Source organism: Sciurus vulgaris, assembly GCF_902686455.1.
Source record: "Sciurus vulgaris genome assembly, chromosome: X".
NCBI classification, from domain to species: Eukaryota; Metazoa; Chordata; class Mammalia; order Rodentia; family Sciuridae; genus Sciurus; species Sciurus vulgaris.
The window spans coordinates 118,895,908-118,920,144 of record NC_136471.1 but is presented as its reverse complement, the minus strand read 5'-3'; the positions used below and the strand labels follow the sequence as shown (position 1 = coordinate 118,920,144).

At 38.0% G+C, this 24,237-nt stretch overlaps 1 protein-coding gene and 1 pseudogene across 3 annotated transcripts in view; one reads left to right on the top strand and one right to left on the bottom strand.

The window, feature by feature from the left end:
- ACOT9 (acyl-CoA thioesterase 9) overlaps positions 1-23,773 on the bottom strand; it is a 35,938-nt gene extending 12,165 nt beyond the window's left edge. The window contains exons 1-8 of one of the 2 annotated variants that reach the window (XM_079122928.1): positions 23,564-23,772; positions 16,404-16,501; positions 15,358-15,384; positions 14,347-14,392; positions 12,011-12,181; positions 11,716-11,753; positions 3,466-3,549; positions 2,987-3,090 (exon numbers count right to left, since the gene is read on the bottom strand). In XM_079122928.1, coding sequence (XP_078979054.1) covers positions 2,987-3,090; positions 3,466-3,549; positions 11,716-11,753; positions 12,011-12,181; positions 14,347-14,392; positions 15,358-15,384; positions 16,404-16,501; positions 23,564-23,586 — 591 coding nt within the window. In that variant the 5' untranslated portion in view covers positions 23,587-23,772. Of the gene's footprint in view, positions 1-2,986; positions 3,091-3,465; positions 3,550-11,715; positions 11,754-12,010; positions 12,182-14,346; positions 14,393-15,357; positions 15,385-16,403; positions 16,502-23,563 lie in introns of both variants that reach the window. The other variant, XM_079122929.1, reaches the window with a different exon arrangement.
- LOC306651153 (protein phosphatase 1B-like) lies at positions 8,358-9,295 on the top strand (annotated as a pseudogene). The gene is made up of 2 exons: positions 8,358-8,388; positions 8,696-9,295. The product of its transcript is annotated as a protein phosphatase 1B-like (transcript).
- Positions 23,774-24,237: the final 464 nt, after the last annotated feature.

The window sequence follows — 24,237 nt, the reverse complement described above, 5'->3', positions numbered from 1 at the left end:
AGTCTAGAATAAAGATTTGGGACTATCTCAATACCACCAATAATAAATTAACATTACTGCCAATAGTGGTTACTGTGTGACAGGCACAGTATCAAGTACTGTTGAGAACGGGGTGCCATCTGTGCCACCACCTTGTATAAACAAGCTATTTCGTGAACTGGGCCCCCAGGAAAAGGGCGCGCAAACACCGAGGATGCCGGCAGCCACAGTGGCACCTTCAAGGGCCAATACAGGTCAAATAGGATGTGCTGGGCCCCCGGCTTATCAAGGCTGTTCAGAGATATCTATCTGAGGAATGTGCAGCTGTCCGGAGACCCCATCTATCAAGGACAGGGGAACCTAGCCCTGACCCCTCTCCCTCATAATTCACTCCTTCCCTCCTCTCTGCTCCCTCCAGGACCGTTCAGTTTTGGTGGGACCCAGTAAGATTCAAATAAAGTGGAGGAACCAAACCAAAAGAGGACAAATATTTAGCTGTCCGAATGTTAACCAATAATGTACAGGTCCTTGTGTATGAATGCTGAAAAGGCTCTTAAATAGAGTGCTTTCTTGCCACTTGGGGCCACTTCCCACCAGCAGTACCAGTCTGAGGGGCTGGTTGTGGTCCAGGCTCAGCTTGCTTTAATAAAACCTCGTTGTGTGATTTGCATTAAAGTGTGTTCACTTTGACTCTCTGGGGATTAGTCGGAATGGGACCCTAACAGTGCTTTATAAAAATGGGTTTTTTTTCTTCACTTCACCCATACTACAACACATAACATGGTACTATGACTACACCTGAGAAAATAGAGGCTCAGAGAAGGTAAGTTGTTAGTCCAAAAATAAGCAGCAGAGCTGGGATTAGACCCCAGGTCTACTCAAACCAGAGGAAGAATGCTTATCCTCCTGCCACCTCTCAGGAATAGAAAGGATCACTCAAAGAATGAGTTATTAGTCAAATGACCAATGAGAAATCCAAGTTTAAAACAAAGGCCTTTACTTGTCTGACACTGATTTTCACTGGTGTGCTCTAAAAAATTCCTGTATATTTTTTTATCCAAACTATTTGTCCAAAGTCAAACTGTCAAGATTCCCTATAGAAGGTACGTAGGTCCTATGCCAGGATTCTGCTGTCCATGGCAGGAAACAGGCTAGCAATTAACCAAAAATATTTTTAAAAGAGTATGGACAGATATAGACCCATCCCTAGCAACTTTATTGTGTTTTGTCTGAAAACACAGTATTATTAAAAGAAAGGACAAAATTAAAAAAAAAAAAACAGTATTACTAGGGCTAAGGATATATATAGCTCAATGGTAGAACAACTGCCTAGCAAGTATGAGGTCCTGAGTTCAATCCCCTGTACCCCCCCACACACAATATTACTGTCAATTACATCATGGAAGTTGAAGAATTCACTTGCTTTAATTCAGTACCAAATTAAAAAATGTTTGCCTATATTTACAAATAACTCATACATAGCAAGTTTCAGCTTTTTTCTGAAAGTTAAAGTGTTTTACCACTAAAAGGTGAAATTCTTCATAATTCCATAGCAGAAAAATGCATCTGAATAATAGATCTATTAAATAATTGCATACTCTGGCATAACTGAATAAGTCACTCTTAAATTTTCCACAACGGTATCTTGGACATAATCTGAATTCTTTGATTTCTGTGCTATTATACTCTTTGAGATACTTTTTCTTGTCAATTTTCTTTACTTGTTTATGAAAGTTATTCTGAGTTTTGCTCATCAGAGGAGCTCTAACTGCTCCCCAAATGGCTGTTAAGGGTTGAATCATGTCCCTGAAAATGATATGTGGAAGTCCTAACCCCCATATCCATGAACGTGATGTTATTTGAAAATTTGGGTCATTATAGACATAATTAGTTAAGATGAGGTCATACTGGAATAGGGTGGACCCTTAATCCAATATGATTAGTGTCCTAACAAGAAAAAAAAGAGACACAGAGATACAGACATGAGAACTAAGCCATGTGATGATGGAGACAGAAACTGAATAAAGTACTGCAGCTACAAGCCAAGAATCACCAAGAATTGCAAGCAAAGCACAAGAAGCAAAGAAGAGACAAGGAAGGATATTCTCCCACAGGTTTCAGAGGGAACATGGCCCTGCTGACATTTTGATTTTGAATTTACAGCCTCCAAACCGTGAGACAATAAATTTCCATTGCTCTTAAGCCACAGTTTGTGGTACTTTGCAGTACAGCAACCCTAGGAAATTAATACAGTAATCAATCCCATCCATACCTAACATCACTCAGGCTTTGGTGAAGCCTCCTGGGCAAAATGAGAAACAAGCACCTTAACATAGAGTTACATATTATTGTTAATGTACCATGATGTTTCATTCTTTTTTTTTTTTTTTTTTTTGCGATGCTGGTTATTAAACCCAGGGCCTCACACATGCCAAGCAAATGCTCTATCACTGAACTATATACCCAGCCCAACATGAACTTTCAATTGTTTATTTAGAAGTAGTGAGCTATATACCTGTCTAAGGATAGATAGTGTTATGGTTTAGATATGAGATGTCCCCCAAAAGCTCATGTGTAAGACAATGAAGAAATGTTCAGATGTGAAATGATTAGATTATGAAAACTGTAACCAAATCAGTGAATTAATCCACTTATATGGATTAACTGGGTGGTAACTCTAGGCAGGTAGGATATGGCTGGAGGAAGTAAGTCACTGGTGGTATGCCTTTAGGATTTTATTTTGTCTGTGGTGAGCAGAGCTCTCTCTGCTTCCTGGTTACCACGCTTTCCTCCACCATGCCTTTCTACTATGTTGTTCTGCTGACCATAGACTGAACCTCTGATACCACAAACCAAAATAAACTATTCCTTCTCTAAGTCATCCTTGTCAGGTCTTTTGGTCACAGTGATGCAAAGCTGACTAATACAGATAGGTAAACAAGTTTTTCTCACGCTGAGACTAGAGGGTAATATTTGAACAGTGGACAATATTCAGGTACATACATACCTGGAACATTTGCATCTTCACTTCCATGGATGACTTTCCAACCCAGCTAACATGGCCACTGAATTTAATATCCTGCTCTGGGCTTAAGCTTTTCTTACACATATCTGCAAAAGAGAAATCAATCCATGTGCAAACCATACCAAGAAATTTCTGTGCTGTAAATGGACAATAATCATTTGAAAATTTGATAAATTCCACTATATTTCTTCTTGTCTTAAAAACTAAAATAACTTCTTGCAATATAAAAGAAATTTTTACGTCATCTTGAAAAATGTAGACAATGCAAAAAATATAAAAAATAAAACTGGAATCTTATAACACTCCCCCACCTAATTATAGTAAATATCTTAGTATACTGCATTCTAGATATTTTACTATGCATTCATACATTAAAATTACCCATAAAAGAATGTTTCATCTAATATCAATAATATAATTATTAAAAATTCTAAGTATGCATAGAAATTGATATTGCTTACCAATCTTGTCCACTAAGGCTGTAACTATAGATAAAGGAGACATCTTAGATGAATCATTTTTGGTGTGCATGTAGCAAACAAGAACTGTGGGAAACCAGGAAAAAAATAAAATAAAGGAAGAGCAAAATTATTTTTCAACATTTACAATTTTCTCCTGAAATTCATAAAGTCTTATCATGTTTTGAAGACCAATCTCAATATTCCATTACTGATCTTAATCTAGTACCAAAGAATTTAATAAACTGAAGAGACTTGGAGTTCCTCTAATCTGACTGTACCCTCAGTCATATATTTAATGAAGAAACCAAAGTTTAAAGCTCAAAGTCCAGGCCCACCAAGTGGCTTCCACCACTCCATAAAGAAACAGTACCTAAATTAGAGTAAGAACCCAACAGGAGTCTGCTAGTATCAAGCAAACATCTTCAGAACAGAGAATCAAATCAAAAGCACTCAGCTACCAATTTTCTTCCTGACTCTTCTAATCATGAAGCAATTATTTCACTTAGTTCTCCCTCCTTCCCAATACCTTTGGCTCACACACTGTCCTGTGAGCCTCTATTATCTTAATAAGCATTTATATATGCCAAGCATAATTCTATGCACCTTACAAATATCAATTTGTTTAAAGTTGCATTATAATTAGGTGTTTATTGACTTACTTGTTTCCCCCAAAGATCCATTCAAATGTCTATCGCCTACCCTCAGGAGAGGGTATATGCTCAATAAATATTTGTTGAATAATATTAAATCCTTCCATCCATGAATCTGCTAAAGAATGCACTGGAAGCAAGAGAGACTAAAAGCAAGAAACTCCATTTGAGAGCCTTTCTGGTTCCCAGAAATCATGTGAGTCTGACCTATGACAATAGTAGTAGAAATGTTGAGAAAAGATTCAAGAGCTTGGCTGAGGATGTAGCTCAGTGGTAGAGCACTTGCCTAGCATGTGTGAGGCACTGGGTTTGATTCTCAGCACCACATAAAAATAAAATAAAGGTCCACATGAATAAGTGAAAAAGAGAATACAAAAAAGCAGAATGGGGTTTCCAAAGTGCTGAATTTTTTTAAGGCTGAGAATCAAAGCCAGGGTCTAACACCTTGCTAGGTAATCACTCCACCACTGAGGTACAATTCCCCAGTCCTACCTGTTGAATTTGAGAAGCCTAAGAGCACATCTAAATGAAGATATCCAGTAGGCAGGAGGACAAATTGCACCTCAGAAAAGCAGGCCAAGAAATGAAATTTAACAAGTATTTACTACAATGATAGCAACTGAAGTACTGGGAGTAAATGAGATTATTTATAAAGAATGAGATTATTTATAAAGAATGTGAGGGTGATAAGGAGGCATCTTGCATGGAAGTAGATTAGAAGTTGCCTGAGAAATCTGTGCCCTCTGTATAGTGTCCCCATGGCTCCTACTGTAGCCTTGAATGGCCCTGTCCTACCTGGCTTCCTCTGCTGATTGAGTTCTAGTGGTTTTCTCCTGTCTTTGTGTCTAATGCAGGAAACAAGGGCCTCAAGCTCCCATCCCCTCCCTAATTTGACAGCAGGGTTGTATCTTGTGTATTGTGTTTTCTGTTGTTCTTTTATATTATTCTGAAATTAAAGTATGCAAAATAAAGAAAATGCAGTTTAAAAAGAAAGAATGTGCAAAGTCAACCCCCCAAAAAGGAAAGAAGACAAAACCCTGGGTATAACTGACATTTAAGGGATAAATTCAGAAAAAGAAAACTACAAAAATGACTGGGAAGGATCAGCCAGAGAAAATGTCTCCAGAGCCCAAGGAAAGTGGGACGATATTAGAAATCAGAAAGTGATCAGGAAAGTCCTGAAATGTATCTACTAGATTGTGCAATAAGGGGTCTAATAGTGAGCTTAGCAAGAGCAGTTTCAATGGCATGGAGGAGCAGAAGCCAAAACACAACAGTCAAACAAGTAAAGGGAGGTCAGGACATAGGGACAATGACAGCAAATGATTTTTCCAATTCTTTCCAGAAAGTTAACAATGAAGTGAAGAAGAAAGACAGTTTGAGAGTGTTATAAGGGTAATGGGGTTTTGCCTATTTTTCACTTTAAAATCGAAAACCTTGAATATATTTACAACTTGAGGAAAAAGTAAAGTTGGGAAAAGGCTCGGGATACAAGGGAGAAAGTATAAATGACATGGTAAGTTCCTAGAAGAAATGGAAGGAATAGAATTAAATGAACAAGTGAAAGGGATTGGCTATCAATAACAAGAAAGAAAAAAACAAGAGGTTAATGGCAAAGGAGTCTGCCTACTGGGACACCTAAGAAAACCAAAGTCAAATATACAAATGTGTATGCATATGTGTGTGTAATTTTTTAAAGTCCAATAAGACATTTTAACCAGGTTTTTTGAATCTGGGGAAAAGGTAGCTAGGTATAAACCCAACAATGGGCTTGTGTATGTATTTTAAAAGTTTTTAGGATCTTTCATCTAACTCTTTCCCAAAAGTTAAGTACCATAGTCATTAGATAGGTACAAGCATGGAGGCCTGTAGTAGGGTGAAGAGGGTGTCTACATGGGAGAGCAGTCTGGCACAGGGGATTGGAGCTCAAACAGGATGACAAAGACATAAGTGCTGAGGTGCAAAGCAATGGCCCAGCATTTTACAACCTGAGTACAATGAAGAAAGTAACACTGCACAGGGAGACCAGTTATGGGGTATCAAAGCCCACGTGAGGTGATAGCAGTAACTAAGAGAAGTCAAGGGTAGCAATCATAAAAAACTGGTTACATACAAGGGAACTTATCAAATAAATAAATATATTAAGGATAATATTGCCAGAGCCAGGTGAAGAAGGGAATTACAAATATGGAAGTAAGAACCCTGTGGTGTTGAATATTGGAGCTATTAGTATAAACCCACAGTTTTCATAGATTGATTGGTTTGGAAATAAATAGCTATAAATGTGTGTGAATGCACATAAATTCCCAGGTCACTCACTGAGAGGGCATAGAAGCAGTGTAGGAATAACCAGTACCAGCACAAACAAATGGGATACATGTTGTTTCTCTGTTTGTACATGGCACAAAGGCATACCATTTGTGTAATCATAAATTTACATAGAGTAATGTTGTTTGATTCATTCTGTTATTTTTTCCCTTCCCCCCACCCCTCCCACCCCTCTTTACCCTCTATACAGTCCTTCCTTCCTCCATACTTGCCCCCCTCCCTAACCCTAACTCTAACCCTAACACTAACCCTTCCCTCCCCCCCATTATGTGTCATCCTCACTTATTAAAAAAATTTAAAAAAAAATAAAATAAAATAAAATAAAATAACTTCTACAGACTTTAAAAAAATAAAAAAATAAAAAAAATAAAATAACTTCTACAGACTTTAAAAAAAAATAAAAAATAAAAAAATAAAATAACTTCTACAGACTTTAAAAAAAAAAAAGATTTTGGTTTCTACATATTATTCTCCATTTAAAACAACAAGGGCTCCTTGCATATTTGGCTGATTATAGGACTGGGCCAGGGAAAGTACTATGTGAATCTAGAATATATGACTGTGCCAGAAAATGAAATGCCCAAAGAATAATGGGCACACATAAAAAAAACACAGAAGTTAGCTTGAAGGAATTAAGACTGTAATTATTTGAGCATCAAAATAATGATAGAAAAATAAATCCTTCAATAAAATAGGAATCTGAGTCCTCAGTGATTGAAAAATAATAAATTGGAAGTTTGATGAGGAATGGGATATTTACAAGGTCTCAAAGTACCCCCCTATAAGGCATTTATATACTACAAAGGGGAAAGTAATAACAGTTTGGAAATCTGGCAATCACATTCACCATGTAATCAAAGCTTACATTATCAGCAATGGAATAAATCAAAATCATGTACCACTTCATGGGAATGCAATAAGAGAATCTCTTCTGTGACATTCCTGTCAAAGATGCATATCCTGAAGCTAATCATGAGAAAGCATCAGACAAACACAAATAGAGGAACAATCCTCAAAAGAACTGGCCTATAACCTTTAAAATGCCAAGATTATAAAAGCCAAGGAAAGACTGAAGAATTATTCCTGACCCAACAATTAAATACAACATGTGATTCAGAACTGGATCTTTCTGCTATAAAGAACTGTTGGCCAAAGTTGAATGGGGTCTGAGGATTAAACAGTATAACATATCAGTATTAATTTCCTGATTTTGATGGCTATATTGTGGTTATATAGAAGAATGTGTATCTTCGTAGGAAATATACATTAAAACATTTCAGAGTGGCATCATGTCAGCAACCTACTCAGTATGATTCAGAAAAAAACCACAATTCTTTATACTGTATTTGCAACTTTTCTGTAAGTTCAAGACTCTTTAAAAAATTAACAGAGAGCTAGGTACAGCTCAGTGGTAGAGCACATGCTTAGTATGTATGAGGCCCTGGGTTCAATTCCCAGCGCCCTAAATGCATAGGTAGATAAAAGAAAGGGAAAAAATTATTAGAAATGGTTATTCAGATAATAACTCCATTAACTAGGAATCTATTTACAGGCAAAAATTATGACAATTCAAAAGTAGTAGATGCTCTTCTTTTTCTGTTCTTATAGAATGTCCTCATCTGTGCATAATAAAGAATAAAATAGTATGCTGCTTCTCAATGGCAGAAAAGCTGCCGCTGTTCTGACCTCGCAGTCCCCCTAGCAGTTGCGTGGGAGTTTCCTGCTGGCGCAGCTGGCATCTGTTTCTCAGTGTTCCGTGGCTGGAGTACGCTCCAGAGAGACAAGGCTGAAGCGAGGGAGGTGGCAGCGGCTGAATCGGCAGTGGCAGTAGGGTGGAGAGAAAATGGTGGCAGTGGTGTGAGCGGCTGAGCCGTGTAAACAGCTCCCAGGCGGCGGCGTTAGAGGCAGAGACCAATGCGCAAAGCTGCGGCTGAGGCAGAGTCAGGTGGAAGCCTGGGCTGAGTGCGGTCAGGGCTACGCGGCAGGCGCCAGCCAGATGCCCTAGACCTCGCCTACCTCACCCCAGGGTCTCACTGAATTGCCCAGGTGGTCTTCAAACTTGGGAATCTTGGGATTCTCCTGCCTCAGTAGCTGACTTCATTACTAAGCATGGGTGCATTTTTGGATAAACCCAAAACTGAAAAACATAAAGCTCATGGTGCTGGAAATGGTTTATGTTATGGTCTGAGCAGCATGCAAGGATGAAGAGTGGAAATGGAAGATGCACACACAGCTATCATAGGGAAGCTGAGATAACATAACTATCGTATTAGTTTGCTTTTTCAAATGTCCCAAGGTCGCAGATAAAGAGGTGAAAAAAGATTCGGAGTTGGAAAAGCGGCTGGAATCACAGGATAAAGAAATTATGGAGACGTCTGGTGAGGTAGGAATGTATGATCTTGCCCACCACAGTAAATATCCCAAATTTATCTCCTGGAGGAGGTCTCGTTGGCAAGTGCAATATTACTGAAGCTGTTTATAGTAGACTGAATCCACATAGAGAAAGTGATGGGGCCTCCAGTGAAGCAGAAGAAAGTGGATCACAGGGAAAACTGGTGGAAGCTCTCAAGTGAATGAGAATTAATCATAGGGGAAACTATGGACAACTTCTGAAGATGCTGACTAGTTACAGGCTAGCTAAAGTAGAGGGGGTAGAAAGCCCTGCTAAACCAGCTGCTGCAGCTACTTCTTCAAACAGTGATGCTGGAAACCAAGTGATAATGCAGGAAAACCAAACTGAATCACAAAGTGGTCTTGCTGAATTAGACAGCTGTAATGAAGATGCAGTGGTGGAAAAATATGGATTTTTTGGTAATATTTTTGTGATCTTTGATTTGGTGATTTTTACTTAGAAAGTATAATGTGTGCATTTATATAACCATTTTGTTACTTGACTCTTGGAAAACTAGTTTTATTATATTCAAATAGCCTTGTTTTTTTTTTTTCCTTTAAAATTCTGTCTTTATTTTGTATGTTAGGTATTTTCATTATAATATGCCTTGGTGTGGGTCTGTTGTAATTTTGTGTATTTGGAGTCCTATAAGCCTCTTGAACTTGATTTTCCATTTCATTCTTCAGATTTGGGAAATTTTCTGATATTATTTCATTGAATAAATTGTTCATTCCTTTGGCTTGTTTCTCTAGGCCTTCCTCAATCCCAATAATTCTTAAATTTGGCCTTTTCATGATATCCCATAGTTCTTGTAGATTCTGTTCATGATTTCTTACCATCTTCTCTGTTTGTTCAACTTTGTTTTCAAGGTTAAATATTTTGTCTTCAACGTCTGAGGTTCTGTCTTCCAGGTGTTCTATCCTATTGGATATGCTTTCTATGGAGTTCTTAATTTGGTTTATTGTTTCCTTCATGTCAAGGATTTCTGTTTGGTTTTTTTTCAATATCTCTAACTCTTTATTGAAATGATCTTTTGCTTCCTGTATTTGCTCTTTTAACTGTCGATTGGTGCGATCATTCAATGCTTGCGTTTGCTCTTTCATCTCATCATTCTGTGCATGCATTTGCTCTTTCATCTCATCGTTTGCTTCTCTGATCATTTTAATTATGTACATTCTGAACTCCTTTTCTGTCATTTCTTCTGTGATGCTGTCATTGGGTTTTATTGATGTAACATCTAGATTTGTTTGCAGCATTTTCTTTCCTTGTTTTCTCATATTATTCAGGTATCAGTGGACCACTGAGATATTGCAGATTTCCTCTATTGACTTACAGTGTCCCTGAAGATTTCTATATATATCCCCCCTTAGCCTTCAGTAGGCTGAAGTCTTGGAGGAAGTTGATAATGTGGTGCTCCACAAGGAAGCTGCCTCTCTAGGAGTGGTGGCCTTCAGGTGGGGTATAATCCCTGCTAGTGGGCAGAGGTGCCTCCACTTGTTGACCAATGGTCATCCAAAGGGGACCTAGGCTGTGGGCTGAGGCAAGACCTGTTTGGGCCTGAGTCTCTGGTTTTACCGTCCTTGTGGGGAAACCTCACCCAGCAGGGAAGACTCACCCGGTGGGGAGGTCTCGCTGGTCAGTTCCCTCCTAGAGGTTCCCCTCAATTTACAGCTACCGCCTGGGCTGGGCTGCCTTCCTCTGCGAGCCTTGTTTTTTTAAAAATGCCTTTACATATATCTTTATGAGATAGTTTAACATTGACTTTTATAGTATTTTGAATTTAATGAAATTATATGTCATTTTACCTTGTATGTAGGCTATCATTTATTAAAGACAGTAGTAAAGTTCATACTTGAAAGGATTAGGAATGACTAATTAGATTACTGTAGGTTGTGGAAAAAATTGTTAATGTAGAATTATACTGCTCATTTTACATATTAGTACACTCACAGTTAGCTTTGTAATAAATTTGGATTTTCTTTAATAATTTTAGTTCTTCAAAGAATGGCTGATGCTGGCCTGTAATTTTTCTTTCAAGGTTGATGATTTGTGTGTTGTTTGATTTGATTATATTTAACATCTCCGTAGTTTTATTTTTAGAAGTTGTGAGATACTGGGTGTGTGGTTATTTTTTCTTTCTCTGTATTCTTTATGAAACACAAGCTTTGAAAAACCTATGTATTATTCAAACAGCTTTGGTTTGTGTATTCTGTATAGTCTTAACTATACGCATCAAAATGTATGTCAACCAAGTGTTTAGAATAAAATTATAAGTTTTTAAGCCCAAATAAAGCATGTGATGTAGAATAGTCTAAAAGAAAAGAATAAAATAGCTGGGTATGGTGACACATGTCTGTAATACCAGCAACTCAAGAGGCTGGGCAGGAGGATTGCAAGCTCAAGGCCAGCCTGGGCAACTTAGTGAAACCCTATTTCAAATTTAAAAAACAATTTATTTAAAGGACTATAACTTGGTGGCAGAATACCCAAGTTCAATCCCTAGTATCATACATACACATGCACAAAAATAAAATAAAATAAAATAAAAGTTAAAAAGGCCCTTTACAGTCACAGGATCCAGTGTATAACTAAAAATATATACTAGAAATACTAAATAAATCAAAAGTTATGGCACACACCTTTAATCCCAGCTACTCAGGAGGCTGAGGCAGGAGGATCCCAAGTTCAAGGCCAGCCACTTAATGAAACCCTATCTCAAAAAAATTTTTTTTAAAGGACTGGGTATATAGCTCAGTGGAAGAATGCTTGCTTAGCATGCATGAGGTCCTGGGTTCAATCCCCCAATACTGTAAAAAAAAGGAAAAAAGAAATAGAAAACAGAAACAAAGAGAGAAAGAAATACTAAAATAGTACCAGTACCTCCTAAGCTGTCAAGATCCTCAAGAATTCTCCCAAATCTGTAAAATAAAGCAAACTATGAATTAAATAAAAATCATGATTATCTCCCTTTAAAAATAAATAATGCACTTTGGGGCAATGAAAATTGATTCTAAAATTGATTGTGGTAATGGTTACACAACTCTCTCAATATACCCAAAACCGCAGAATTACACAGTTTATATAGGTGAATTGTATTGGCATGTGAATTTTATCTCAAAATAATTATAAAGAAAGGAAATAAAAATAAAAACAAATAAAAACTACACCATGTTACCTTACAGTGTTTTGAACAGTCAAATATTTCTCTCGTAATTCAGGCTCACTACCCAAAGGTAAGAGAACTTCAATATAACTGTCCTTCATTCTCCTAGGTGGTAGTTCTTCCTGTGACTTAGCCAAAAAACTATGAAGTAACTTCCTTTCCTCCATAGCTCTCACATGGTCTCTGGAAGAAAAGATGAAACTTTATAAAACAAGAACAGCACTATCCCACAATTCCAGTGATATCCAGGCTAGTCAGATACCATCAAAGGAGGACAGAAGGAAACTGGACCTACTTCATCACTTCCTTCCCTCCCTTTCCACTCACCACCTGGTGAAATTAAAATTTTCTGGTAACATTTCTTATACTTGTAGATAAGGAAAACATACTTAGAAGTGATATAGATATATTTGAATGGATCATATATTCACCTAATCCAAAAGTTTATTAAAAGAATATTTAAATTAAATTTAAAATACACAGAGATGGACACAATAGTTTATATGTGAGATAAAGAATAGCCTGGTCCCTGAACTCCATATTGCTATTTCTCACCTTGACAATTCTGATTCTCTGTGCCCCAGCTGGCTGGCTAGCTGGCTATCTTTCTCTCTTCTTCCCTCCCTTCCTCCCTCTCTCCCCCCCTCTCTCCCCACTTCAATTTTATGGGAGACCGAGGAGGAAAAATGGACTATATCCAAAGGAAGTATGAAAGACAGAACAAAAGATAAAGAGGAAAATAACATGAAAAGGAGACAAAAGGGAGAAACAGAAGAAAAGATTTAGGAGGAAAAGTAAAGAGAAACAAAGGGATAGAGAACTGAAATAGTTACAATATTATTAACTAAGATGTCTTTCTAAGCTTAACTTATGAAGTATTATTGCCAGAAATATTTAACCTACAAAAAATTTGGAAGATAGAGAAACAAGTTAAATTATACCAGATAAATCCAGAAGACGGAGCATTCTCAAGACAAATGGCTTGGTCTTTTTAAAGTCACACAAAAGGGGGAAAATGGGGGAAATAACTGTCATTTGTTCAGGATTAGGGGAAAATAAAGTTGAGGAAATCTGAATGTGGATGATTAATATGCTACTAGGGAATTATTGTCTGTTTCATTACATAAGAGGATGTCTTATTTGTTGGAGATACATAAAGGCTGATTTTGTTTTAAAGAAAATGTACTTATTTATTGGAGATGCATGCTGAAGTGTCAGTCAATATATGTATATTGGCAAATTTGCCAAAATGTTAACAAGTATTGAATCCAGAGAGTGAGTATTCATTCCTTCTACTTTTCAGTAAATTGAAAATTTTCATATTGAATTTTTTTAAATATGTCATGCCAGGTACAGTGTGCATGCCTATAATCCCAGCCACTGGAGAGGCTGAGGCAGGAGGATCACTAGTCCAAGGCCAGCCTCAGCAACTTAGTGAGGCCCTAAGCAACTTAATGAGACCCCATCTCAAAATAAAAAATAAAAAGGGCTCCTGGATTCAATCACCAGTACCTAAATAAATAAATGTAAAATATATAAATAAATATATTTCATTTGGTAATTTCCATGCCAACAATAGATTATTCTATATCTAGTGATCACTTATGCTTTTTCTTTTTTATCTTATTTTAGCTTCAAAATTCTATGCACCCAGGCCAGGCACTTTGTTGCATGCCTAAAATCCCCATGGCTTGGGAGGCTGAGGCAGGAGGATAACAAGTTCAAAGCCAGCCTCAGCAAAAGCAAGGCACTAAGCAGTTCAGTGAGACCCTGTCTCTAAATAAAGTACAAAATAGGGCTGGGGCTGGGGCTCAGTGGTCGGGTGTCCCTGGGTTCAATCTCTGGTACCAAAAAAAAAAAAAAAAAATCTATGCACCCAGAGGGACATGATTCTATTTCACAGCAGGGAAATACTGAACAAAAGAGAAAGATAATATGGAAACCTGGTTAATTGTGAACTTAGAAGAAGTAATACAGGAATCAGTTTGCATGAAACAGAAAACACAAAAGACTTGGGTTTGAGTTCCAAATCCTGATTTTCTGAGTTTCAGTTTCATCATGTGTCCAAAAGGAAGAGGAAGATGTTCCATAAGCATGTCAAAAGTTTTGTTATGAGAATCAGTGAGCTAATGTACCTGAAGGCACCTTGAAAAATGAATAAATGCAATTTTTATGACAATGTTGCATCAACTTATCATTGTGCTAAAATGTTAATCTTTTTCCCTATTTAAAAAGCCTCTCACCCCATCTTCAAATGCAGGGTTTCCCATCCCTACAATAGAACTATCAATTGAGCCTAATATAGTGTAACCTTTGGATGAAAGAATGAACGACACAGGAGTACATACCTCCAATTTGTAGATGCTCCTACTATCTCCCGCAGCTTATCTCGAACTAAAACAAAAATGAAGAGGTTAGCCAGGTGCAGTGGTGCATGCCTGTAATCCCATTGGCTCAGGAGGCTGAGGCAGAAGGATCGTGAGTTCAAAAGCCAGCCTCTGCAAAAGCAAGGTGCTAAGCAACTCAGTGAGACTCTGTCTCTAAATAAAATACAAAATAGGGCTGGGGATGTGGCTCAGTGGTAGAGTTCCTCTGAGTTCAATCCCCAGTACCAAAAAAAGAAAAAAAAAAGAAGAGGTTAGTCTATGAAACAAAGAAATATGTGAAGTTATGGCAATGCACTTAAGAACTATGAAAAGTAATCTATGCCCTCAATACTTCAAGACTTATAAATTCCCATTTAATATCCTAACAGCTCAGAGAAGGGATCATGCCTCTGCTCCCTGAAAACCTGAAACAACTATACTACTGTCTTTTTTTTTTTTTTTTTTTTTTTTTGGTGGTGCTAGGGATTGAACCCAGGGCCTTGTGCATGCTAGGCAAGCACTCTACCAATTGAGCTATATCCCCAGCCCCTATACTGTCTTCTTAATTCAAATAAGAATACCTTTGTGCTAATCATTGGAGTTTATATAAATGAACATTCATCCAATGGGGTTTTATCTGTGTCAGGAGTCAAGTCCCATTAAGATGGAGATAGTTTGAACAGGATTCCCACCCATCCTCTTACAGGCAGTATTACACCAGATTATTTGGTTCAGGAACCAATAGTAATATCCATATCTGAAATATATATATATATATATATACACACACACATTATATATACATATATATACACATTTATATACTGTTAGAACAGTTAAGCCAGAAAAGCAAAGACATAAGCAAAGATGTAAAACAAGGTAAGGTTAAGAATGCAATTTAATTTTAGTTAATGCCCACTGTGCAGGAGTGAATTAGCTTAAAACAAAATGTAAGAGCTTAACAGAAAAGTTGATACTAATTACCACACACACCATGATTCACATGTACAGGTGAACATGCTATATGGATAAAGGGAAAATCAATTAGATAATCAGCAGTAATTCAAAACTAAAAAAAAAAAACCTATCATATTTCATATGTTAAGTTCATGAGTTTTTTCTAGCATTCCAAAATAAATATTCCAGTTATGGAAAATTAACACTATCCTTGATCCTTCAATAACTAAATGATCAAAACCAAATATGGTTAGATTCACATGAACTTTAACTTTCATGAAAAATGCATTGTTTTCTGTCAAACAATTGTATATACACCACAAATTTGGTGCACACTTGAATTATAGTTAAATCATAAAGAACGGCAAAAAATGATCATTAGTAAATAAGTCATTTTGATTTTTTTCCTCCTAAGTTCCTAAATAAAAGAAGGGACATATAATATCCCAATAGTACAGAGAAATGATGCTTGCTGACATGAAATGATTCTTACAAGTTTAGGCAGTAAGAAGAGGCAGGCACTGAGGGTCAGGAAGAAAAGTAGAATTTCAATTTTTATTTACATATATATGTATACACACATATTTACTTGGACCCTTTAAAGAAGCCACAATTTTAACTATAACGAAGACTCTTAAACTGATAAAGGTAACCCACAGTTGGCAGATCATATTAGTAAGTGAAATTAACTTCAATTAAGCTTGGATAAATAGGGCCCCTCTGAGAAAACTATGGACTAGGAATCATTAGTTGGTACAACTAATGGATCCATCTCTTATTAATGCATTAGATCTCTTCTATGCTTCTTCCATGCCTTCAGGCACACAGTAAGTAGAAATCACTTAAGTAAAAGAATTCATTCCTCAAGGCTCCCAGAAACAACAACTCAAATTCTAAATGTGATTTCTACCCAAAGTTATTATGCAGCTATCCTAGTCATTTTAAAAATGAGATGTTTATGAAACATCTACCTTTAATATGTATGCCTCATTAGCCCCAAACCAGCATCCTTTACACCATTCAAATAAAAGTAAAATAGGGTTTCTTCCACATAAGCATAAAAGGTCAACACCCATGCTTACCTTCATGAATGTGGAAGATTCCATGTTTCCCAGGGTCCTGGGATCCCTGAGTCAGTCCTCTGCCAGGAATAAGCAGCCCTTTGCTCAAGGCACAAAGCCTGTAAAACAAGATAAAACATAGTTAAAGTATGTTCCAGGACTTCTTCTCTGGCAATCTCAAAGACCGACAACTCCTCCAGAGTATCTGGCTATATTGCATATGTAGTATATACTGTCTTAGAGGAATCTGTAATTGTTTCATAAGTATATACATATTTGCATTTAAGAGTACTCCATATATCATCTCTCCAACTAGAATAAACATTTCTTTTTTTTTAGTTGTTGATGGACCTTAATTTTATTTATTTATTTATATGTGCTGAGAATCAAACTCAGTGCCTCACACATGCTAGGCAAGCACCCTACCACTGAGCTACAACCCCAGCCCACTAGAATAAACGTTTCTTGAGAGCAAAGGAAATTACATAATTATCTACAAAAATAAATAAAGGGTGTGAACCAGATTGAGAGGATATAATCTTGCTCTTTCAATTTTATTGGCTTCCGAAGACCAGAATTGATTTGGTAAACAACTGAGTAAATTAATTTTGAACATTTCTTTTGTTCTTTATTATCACACATATTTCCTCAATAAAGATAAACCCAATTGTAAATCAATCATCTTTGAACACTGAATTAATCCCTTGCAGACTCAAAGTACTTATTGGACTTGCACAGAAATTACCTAGATTCCTGTGGGAATAAAATAAAAGGTAAATACCAAAAGTGCCTAACATTCTTTCAAAATAAGTTCTTTAAATTGATTTTGTTTCATTATTACTTAAGTGTTGACTCCTAACCACACTATCAGGTCAGGGATAACGTACATACATCAGGGATTAACAAACTGGTCTGTGAGAGCACATTTGAAGAAGGCAAGGCATTAAAGGGGTCAAGAGCCCCAGATAGGGCTGGGGTTGTGGTTCAGTGGTAGAGTGCTTGCCTAGCATGTGTGAGGCACTGGGTCTGATTCTCAGCACAGCATAAATGAAATGAATAAAATAAAGGTCCATTGACAACTAAAAATATATTTTTAAAAACCCCCAGATACTGTCACTCATTCTAGCTCAAGTTACTAGTAAATTCTCACCACCCAATACAGGAATAATGACAAGAAAGAAAGAAAGAAAAAAAGGAGGGAGGGAGGAAGGAGAAAAGACAAGACAAAAAGTATAGTGTATTTTTACTTTTCTTTAGAGCTCAAGATACTACAAAATTTTCTTCTGTATTACAACATTCAAAAAAAGTCTCTCAGAAAAAATATTTTGTAAAATCTACATGTAGGTTTTTTTGTTTTGTTTTTGGGATACTGGAGTTTGAACCCAGAGGTGCTCTATCCACTGAGCTACATCCCCAGCCCTTTATATTTTATGTTTTGAGACAGGGTCTCACTAAATTGCCAAGGCTGGCCTCCAACTTATGATCTTCCTGACTCAGCATCCCAAGTCACTGGGATTACAGGTGTGCATCACCATGCCTGGCTCTACATGTAGTTTTTGTTTGTTTGACTGGTTGGTTGGTTGGTTGGTACCAGGGATCGAACCCAGGGGTGCTTAACCACTGAGCCACATACCCAGCCCTTTTGAAATATTTTATTTAAAGACAGTCTCACTAAATTGCTAAGGCTGCCTTTCAATTTCCCATCCTCCTGTCTCAGCCTCCTGAGTGACTGGGAATATAGGCATGAGCCACCACACCCAGCAAGAGGCTACATGTAGTTTTCATACTGCTGTTAGGATAAATCCTTGATCTTCCACTAAGCCAACTAACTGCAATGAACACACATGTAAGAACACTTTTTCAATGGCTAATTTAACTCCTTAGCTATACAGTCACCTCATTTAGCAGTGATACAATCCTTGCTGGTTCACCAAGATCAAAATGCTTGCTGGAGGGCTTTGGGTTTTGGTTTCATGTTTATTCTTCAATCACATGGCTAACAAGGCTATATCTTACTTGATTTTATCTTTTCACAGGTTCTTCATTTCTATACTTCTGTACATAAATTAATCTTGATCCTAACCTTCTAATTTGCATTTTCTCAGAACATAATTTATATTTTCAATTTTGTCACTATTTCATTTTATGTATTTTCTATAGTTTCAAATCTTTTACTGAAGAAAATTAGGTTATGTATTTCTTTATTCTGCCATCTCATAAACTAGCATTCTTCAGCTGAATATATGTTTTTAAAGGACATACTGGAAAAAATGCTAATCCTTTCCATTGCTACCATTAACTGAAAAAGTGGAAAAAAGTACTCTCAATACTTTACTCAGCAAATCTAATAAGTGCGGTAAATGCATCCAACATAAGAAATGGGTTCTGACTCTGAATGGCTAAACATTTTGAATACTTACCACAAACTAACAGGAGCTATGTGACCAATCTCACATATTTGAGTGACCACACATACACAGGAATTTTTGTTTTGTCACCCTAATTGCCATTTCTGAAGAATGATGAAGACCATCACATCTGCCTATGTGAGAAGCCACAGAGTAAAGAGGCTAACAGCCTGACCAGGTTGCTTATTAGCTGAGTGACTTTGGGTAAGTTATCTAACCTCATGAAGCCTCAGTTTCCTCCTTTGTAAAATGGGGATAATAATAGTATCTATCCCATAGGACTGTCATAGGAATAAAGAATGTAACCACATATTAAACCTTTAGGGGCATTCCTAGTATACTGACAAGTCCTCAGAAACTTTAGATATTATTATTCCAGGAAGACAGGTTCCTTCAAAGTCTCCCCTAAAGATCAAAGAGAAAAAAACCAGAAATTTAGATAAGCCAGACACTACCATTCACCATTTCTGAATGCAGAATCAATGGTGATAGTAAAGAAGGGAGTTGATGACAAAGGTGCCATAAATATACATTGGAGAAAAGACAGCCTCTTCAACAAATGGTGCTGGGAAAGCTGGAAATCCATATGCAACAGAATGAAACTAAATCCCTATCTCTCACCTTGCACATAACTCAACTCAAAGTGAATCAAGGACGTAGGCATTAGACCAGAGATCCTATGCATACTAGAAGAAAAAGTAAGTCCAACTTTCCATCATATCTACTTAGGAACTGACTTCCTCAATAAGACTCCTAAAGCCCAAGAAGCAAAATCAAGAATCAACAAATGAAACGGTATCAAACTAAAAAGCTTCTTCACAGCAAAGGAAACAATCAAGAACTGAACAGAGCACCTACAGAATGGGAGAAAATCTTTGCCACCTGCACCTCTGACAGAGCATTAATCTCCAGGGTATTCAAAGAACTCAAAAAATTTAACACACACACACAAAATAACCCAATCAATAAATGGGCAAAGGAACTGAACAACCACTTTACAGAAGAAATACAAATGGTCAAAAAATATATGAAAAAATGTTCAACATCTCTGGCAATTAGAGAAGTGCAAATTAAAACTACACCGAGATTCCATCTCACTCCAGTCAGAATGGCAATTATCAAGAATACAAGTAACAATTAATGTTGGGGAGGATGTGAGGGTAAAGGTACACTCATACATTGCTGGTGGACTGCAAGATGGTGCAACCACTCTGGAAAGCAGTATGGAGATTCCTCAGAAAGCTTGGAATGGAACCACCATTTGATCCAGTTATCCCACTCCTTGAAATACACCCAAAGAACTTAAAATAAGCATACTATAGTGACACAGTCACATCAATGTTTATAGCAACTCAATTCATAGCTAAACTATGGAACCAACCCAGATGCCCTTCAACAGATGAATGGATAAAGAAAATGTGGTATATATACACGATGGAGTATTAGCCTTAAAAGAAGATTGAAATTATGGTATTTGCCGATAAATGGATGGAACTGGAGACTATCATGCTAAGTGACATAAGCCAATCCCAAAAAAATAAAGGCCAAATGTTCTCTCAGATATGCAGATGCTAACACAATGGGGGGGGGGGGAGAATAGAAGTACTTTGGATTAGGCAAAGGGGAATGAAGGGAAGGAAGGGAGATGGGAATAGTAAAGACAGTAGCATGGGGGTTGGGGTTGTGGCTCAGTGGTAGAGCACCTGCCTGGTATGTGTGAGGCCCTGGGTTGGATACTCAGCACCACATAAAAATAAATAAAATAAAAGATTCATTGACAACTAAAAAAATATTTTAAAAAGACAGTAGCACGAATCAGCCATTACTTCCCTAGGTCATGTATGAACACATATACATATATGTGTGATTCCACATCATGTACAACCACAAGAATGGGAAGTTAAACTCCATGTATGCATAATATGTCAAAATACATTCTACTTTCATGTATAAATAAATCTACTTTTTTAAATACAGCTGGTGTATAGCTCAGTGGTAGAGTGCTTGCCTAGCATGTGTGAGGCACTGGGTTCAATTCTCAGCGCCACATAAAAATAAATAAATAAAAGTATTATGTTCATCTACAACTAAAAACATATTAAAATACAAATACATAAATAAAGAAGGGGGTTGATGAATATAGAGAAACACTTGGGCCAATTTATTTGGAAAATGATCATCCTATACCCCTAATCTTTGCATGCAGCCTTAAGAAATTGGGAAATATATTCCTGCAGCACAACAAAGGCATAATTCAAACCCTTTTTTTAAAAAATTTTTCTTATATCAATTATAAATCAATATAATAAATTATCATACTATAAACATGGCATTCAAGTAATGGTAACTTTGCACTACAATTTGGTACACCAACTGCTGATAATCTGATTAAAACTGGGGACCCTCGTGCCAGGGCTTCTAGGAATACATTTTTGCTGCCACACAATATGGTATACACTACTTCAAGAGGTTCATACACCGCTCCCTTTTAACACCCCCATGGGCCTCTATATTTAAAAGACTAATTAAAACCAACATGAAGAAACCAAGGCTTTAATTTCAGATGACAATCCCCAGTGCCAGTTAAATAGCACACTGGCAGAGTCCATATAGAACTTACTTCTTATTCCCCCACCCAACACACACATGTTGCTCTTTTCACAATTTCAGGTTATTTCCCTTATATATCATCACGCACCACATGAGGAAAACAATGGGCCACATATTTTTAAAATTTTAAAAAGTTTACAGAATAAGGATATAAAAAATGAAAATATTTTTTCACAGCTATACAACATGTGTGTGTTTTAAGCTGATTGACTCATCCAAAACAACTTCCAGTCCTACAACCTCCATTCATGGTAAGTGCCCTATGCAAATGTACCATTTTTTTTTTATCTTTTCTATCATATTTTTACTGTCTTTCCTCATTTAGACACATAAATATTTACCATTTCATTAAATTGTCTATAGCATTCAGTACTGTACCATACTGTACTGTAGTAGGCTATATTATCTAGATTTATATAAATAAGCTCTATGATATTTACACAATGACAGAATCACCTAACACAATTCCCAGAACATATCCCCATTGTTAAGCAATGCATGAATTGTATAATCCAGCACTGAGATAGAGGTGGGAGAATGATTTAATCAATACCCCACACCTCAGTTCCTCAGGGTTACTGGCTTATCCCCTGAGAACCCCATAAGTCTCACAACAAAACTCCTAGGCCTTTAGAAGAAACTGTCATGAGACCTTTGGAACACTCAGGCTCCCAAAACCCATGGTGGAACCTTTCCCAGGAAAGAAGAACAAGAATCTCAACCTCTCCATGACTTGCCTAATAAGTCACAGGCATCATGTGGAGGAGTAAATAGAAATGACTTGGCTCTGTCTTGGGTCCCAAGTTCGGAGTGGCTGGCAAGGAAGAATTTTCAGTGCAGTAATGAGAAATGCCATTCATATGCGCTCTACTCTGAGAAAATACCTCAATTTAGAGACTAAACAAAGTCAGGTGACTCTTCTATGAATCTGAAGAAAAACAGAAGCTACACAGGTTGCACACAACCTAACCATCTCAGTCTGTATTCATTTATGACTTCTTTCTCTCACTAGACTCTGACAAAGTACCTGCTTACAGTTCAACAGAATTCACAAGAAAGGAATGCAAGGTTATGGAAGTTCAGTACAAAGGAAGACGTCCAAATCAGAGGACAGTAGCTCAAGGGAAGACACATGCACAGGATTGTGGAGTTTGTAGAAGTCTTTCACGTCATATCTAATGCAAACATAAGTCAGCTGTGACTCTTGTAATGATTTTCAACCTGTCTTCAAATGGTGTAGAAAAAGCTTTTATTTTTTTAAAGTGTTATGAGAGAAAAAGAGAGATAGAAAGATATCCCATCCATCACTTTCAACTAACAGCAAGGTTCCCAAGAACAGTGAGAGAGATCCAGGACCCCCACCAGAACTGATGGAATCATTGTCAATCAGAACTACTGTGGACCATTTGTACCAGAATGACTTTAGAAACTAGAGCAGATGTAAATATCCTGGAAGTCAGTCAAGCAGAAAGAACCTGGAAGGGTGAGTTGGGGAGAGCCAGAAATGCCCCAGAGTCTAAAGCCCTCAGTCCTTAACTGTGCCCGCTGGGAAAATGACATATACTAAAAGGCATTCATGCTCCTTGCTCAAGTGGTCCAATCAAAGCACCTCCCTTACAAGGGCCCTTCAGCTGACTAAAGGTGTGGTTCCAATCAGCATCAGAGCTCTAGTCACACAGTTTTAACTTCCTGAAAGCCAAAATGTACCCTGCAATCTTTGCTCACGACACAACACACTCAGGTTCTAAGTGTGTCAAGCACTTAACCCTAAAAACAAAGACCACAAAGGGCTGGAGGTAAGGTGGAACTCCAAATACTGGTTTTCTGACAAGAGGCTACCCCGAAACAGTTTCCAACCACATCCCTGAGGAGCAAACAGAAAGGAATCTCAGGGAACTCCCAACTTCCTCCCTTAAAAGTACGGCTTTGCTTTTAACATCAAACTCCGTGCCAGATGTCACTAAAAAGGCATGGGTAAATGGGTCTGTTTCTGGGCGGAGTCACGGTGAGCAGGCACCCTTTCCCTCCAGGCCCAAATGCCCACAGCGTAGGTTCCACCCGCCCCGACCCGCTTCTTCTGCCCAGGGCCTCTCCAAACTCCAAGGAAGGGCGTGGGCACTCCCAGCCAGCGCCCTGAAAGCTCTCCCACACCCTGCTACCTACCGCAGTGCTGCCCGCCTCATCATGCTTTGCCGCTTTGCCGCTTTGCAATCGGATAGAGAACCAAGCCCCGCGTACTGGTCGGCAAGGAGAAACTGAAGCGACACAAGTGCAAGAGTGTGGGTGCGCGAGTGAGTGCAAGCACCAGGCAAAATCTCGGTACTCAGCCCTGGCAGCAAGACAGGCTGGGGGCGGAGCCGCGCTGCCTGGGGGCGGGACCGCCACGCTGTGCCTGGCAGCCCCGCTGTCCATTCATTGGTGGGAAGCTGGAGTCCGCCTCTGCAGAGCTTCCACGCAATCAGCTGCACCCAGCGTATTGCTAACCCGAGGGTAGGCCTCTTCCCGCCCTTACTGAGTGAATGAACCACGAAGTACCGCCAAAGTGTGACGCCGAGGCAAGGCGGGGCGAGGCGGGGCTAGGAGGGCCTCGGCCTACTGAACTCTCCTTATCCTTGGCCCTGGTGCCTCTGCTCCTAGTCGGCGGTTTTTGCCCTTGGCTGCACATTGGAATCTCCTGAGTAGCTTTCCAATATACTGACGAAGGGACCCACCCTCTGGACATTCTGATTCGGTCATGGGTGTAACCTGCACTTTGAGATATCTAAAAACGCCGCAGTTGATGCTAAAATAACCAAAGGTGATCTAATGGGAGAAATTTTGTTCTTCTAATCTCCGTC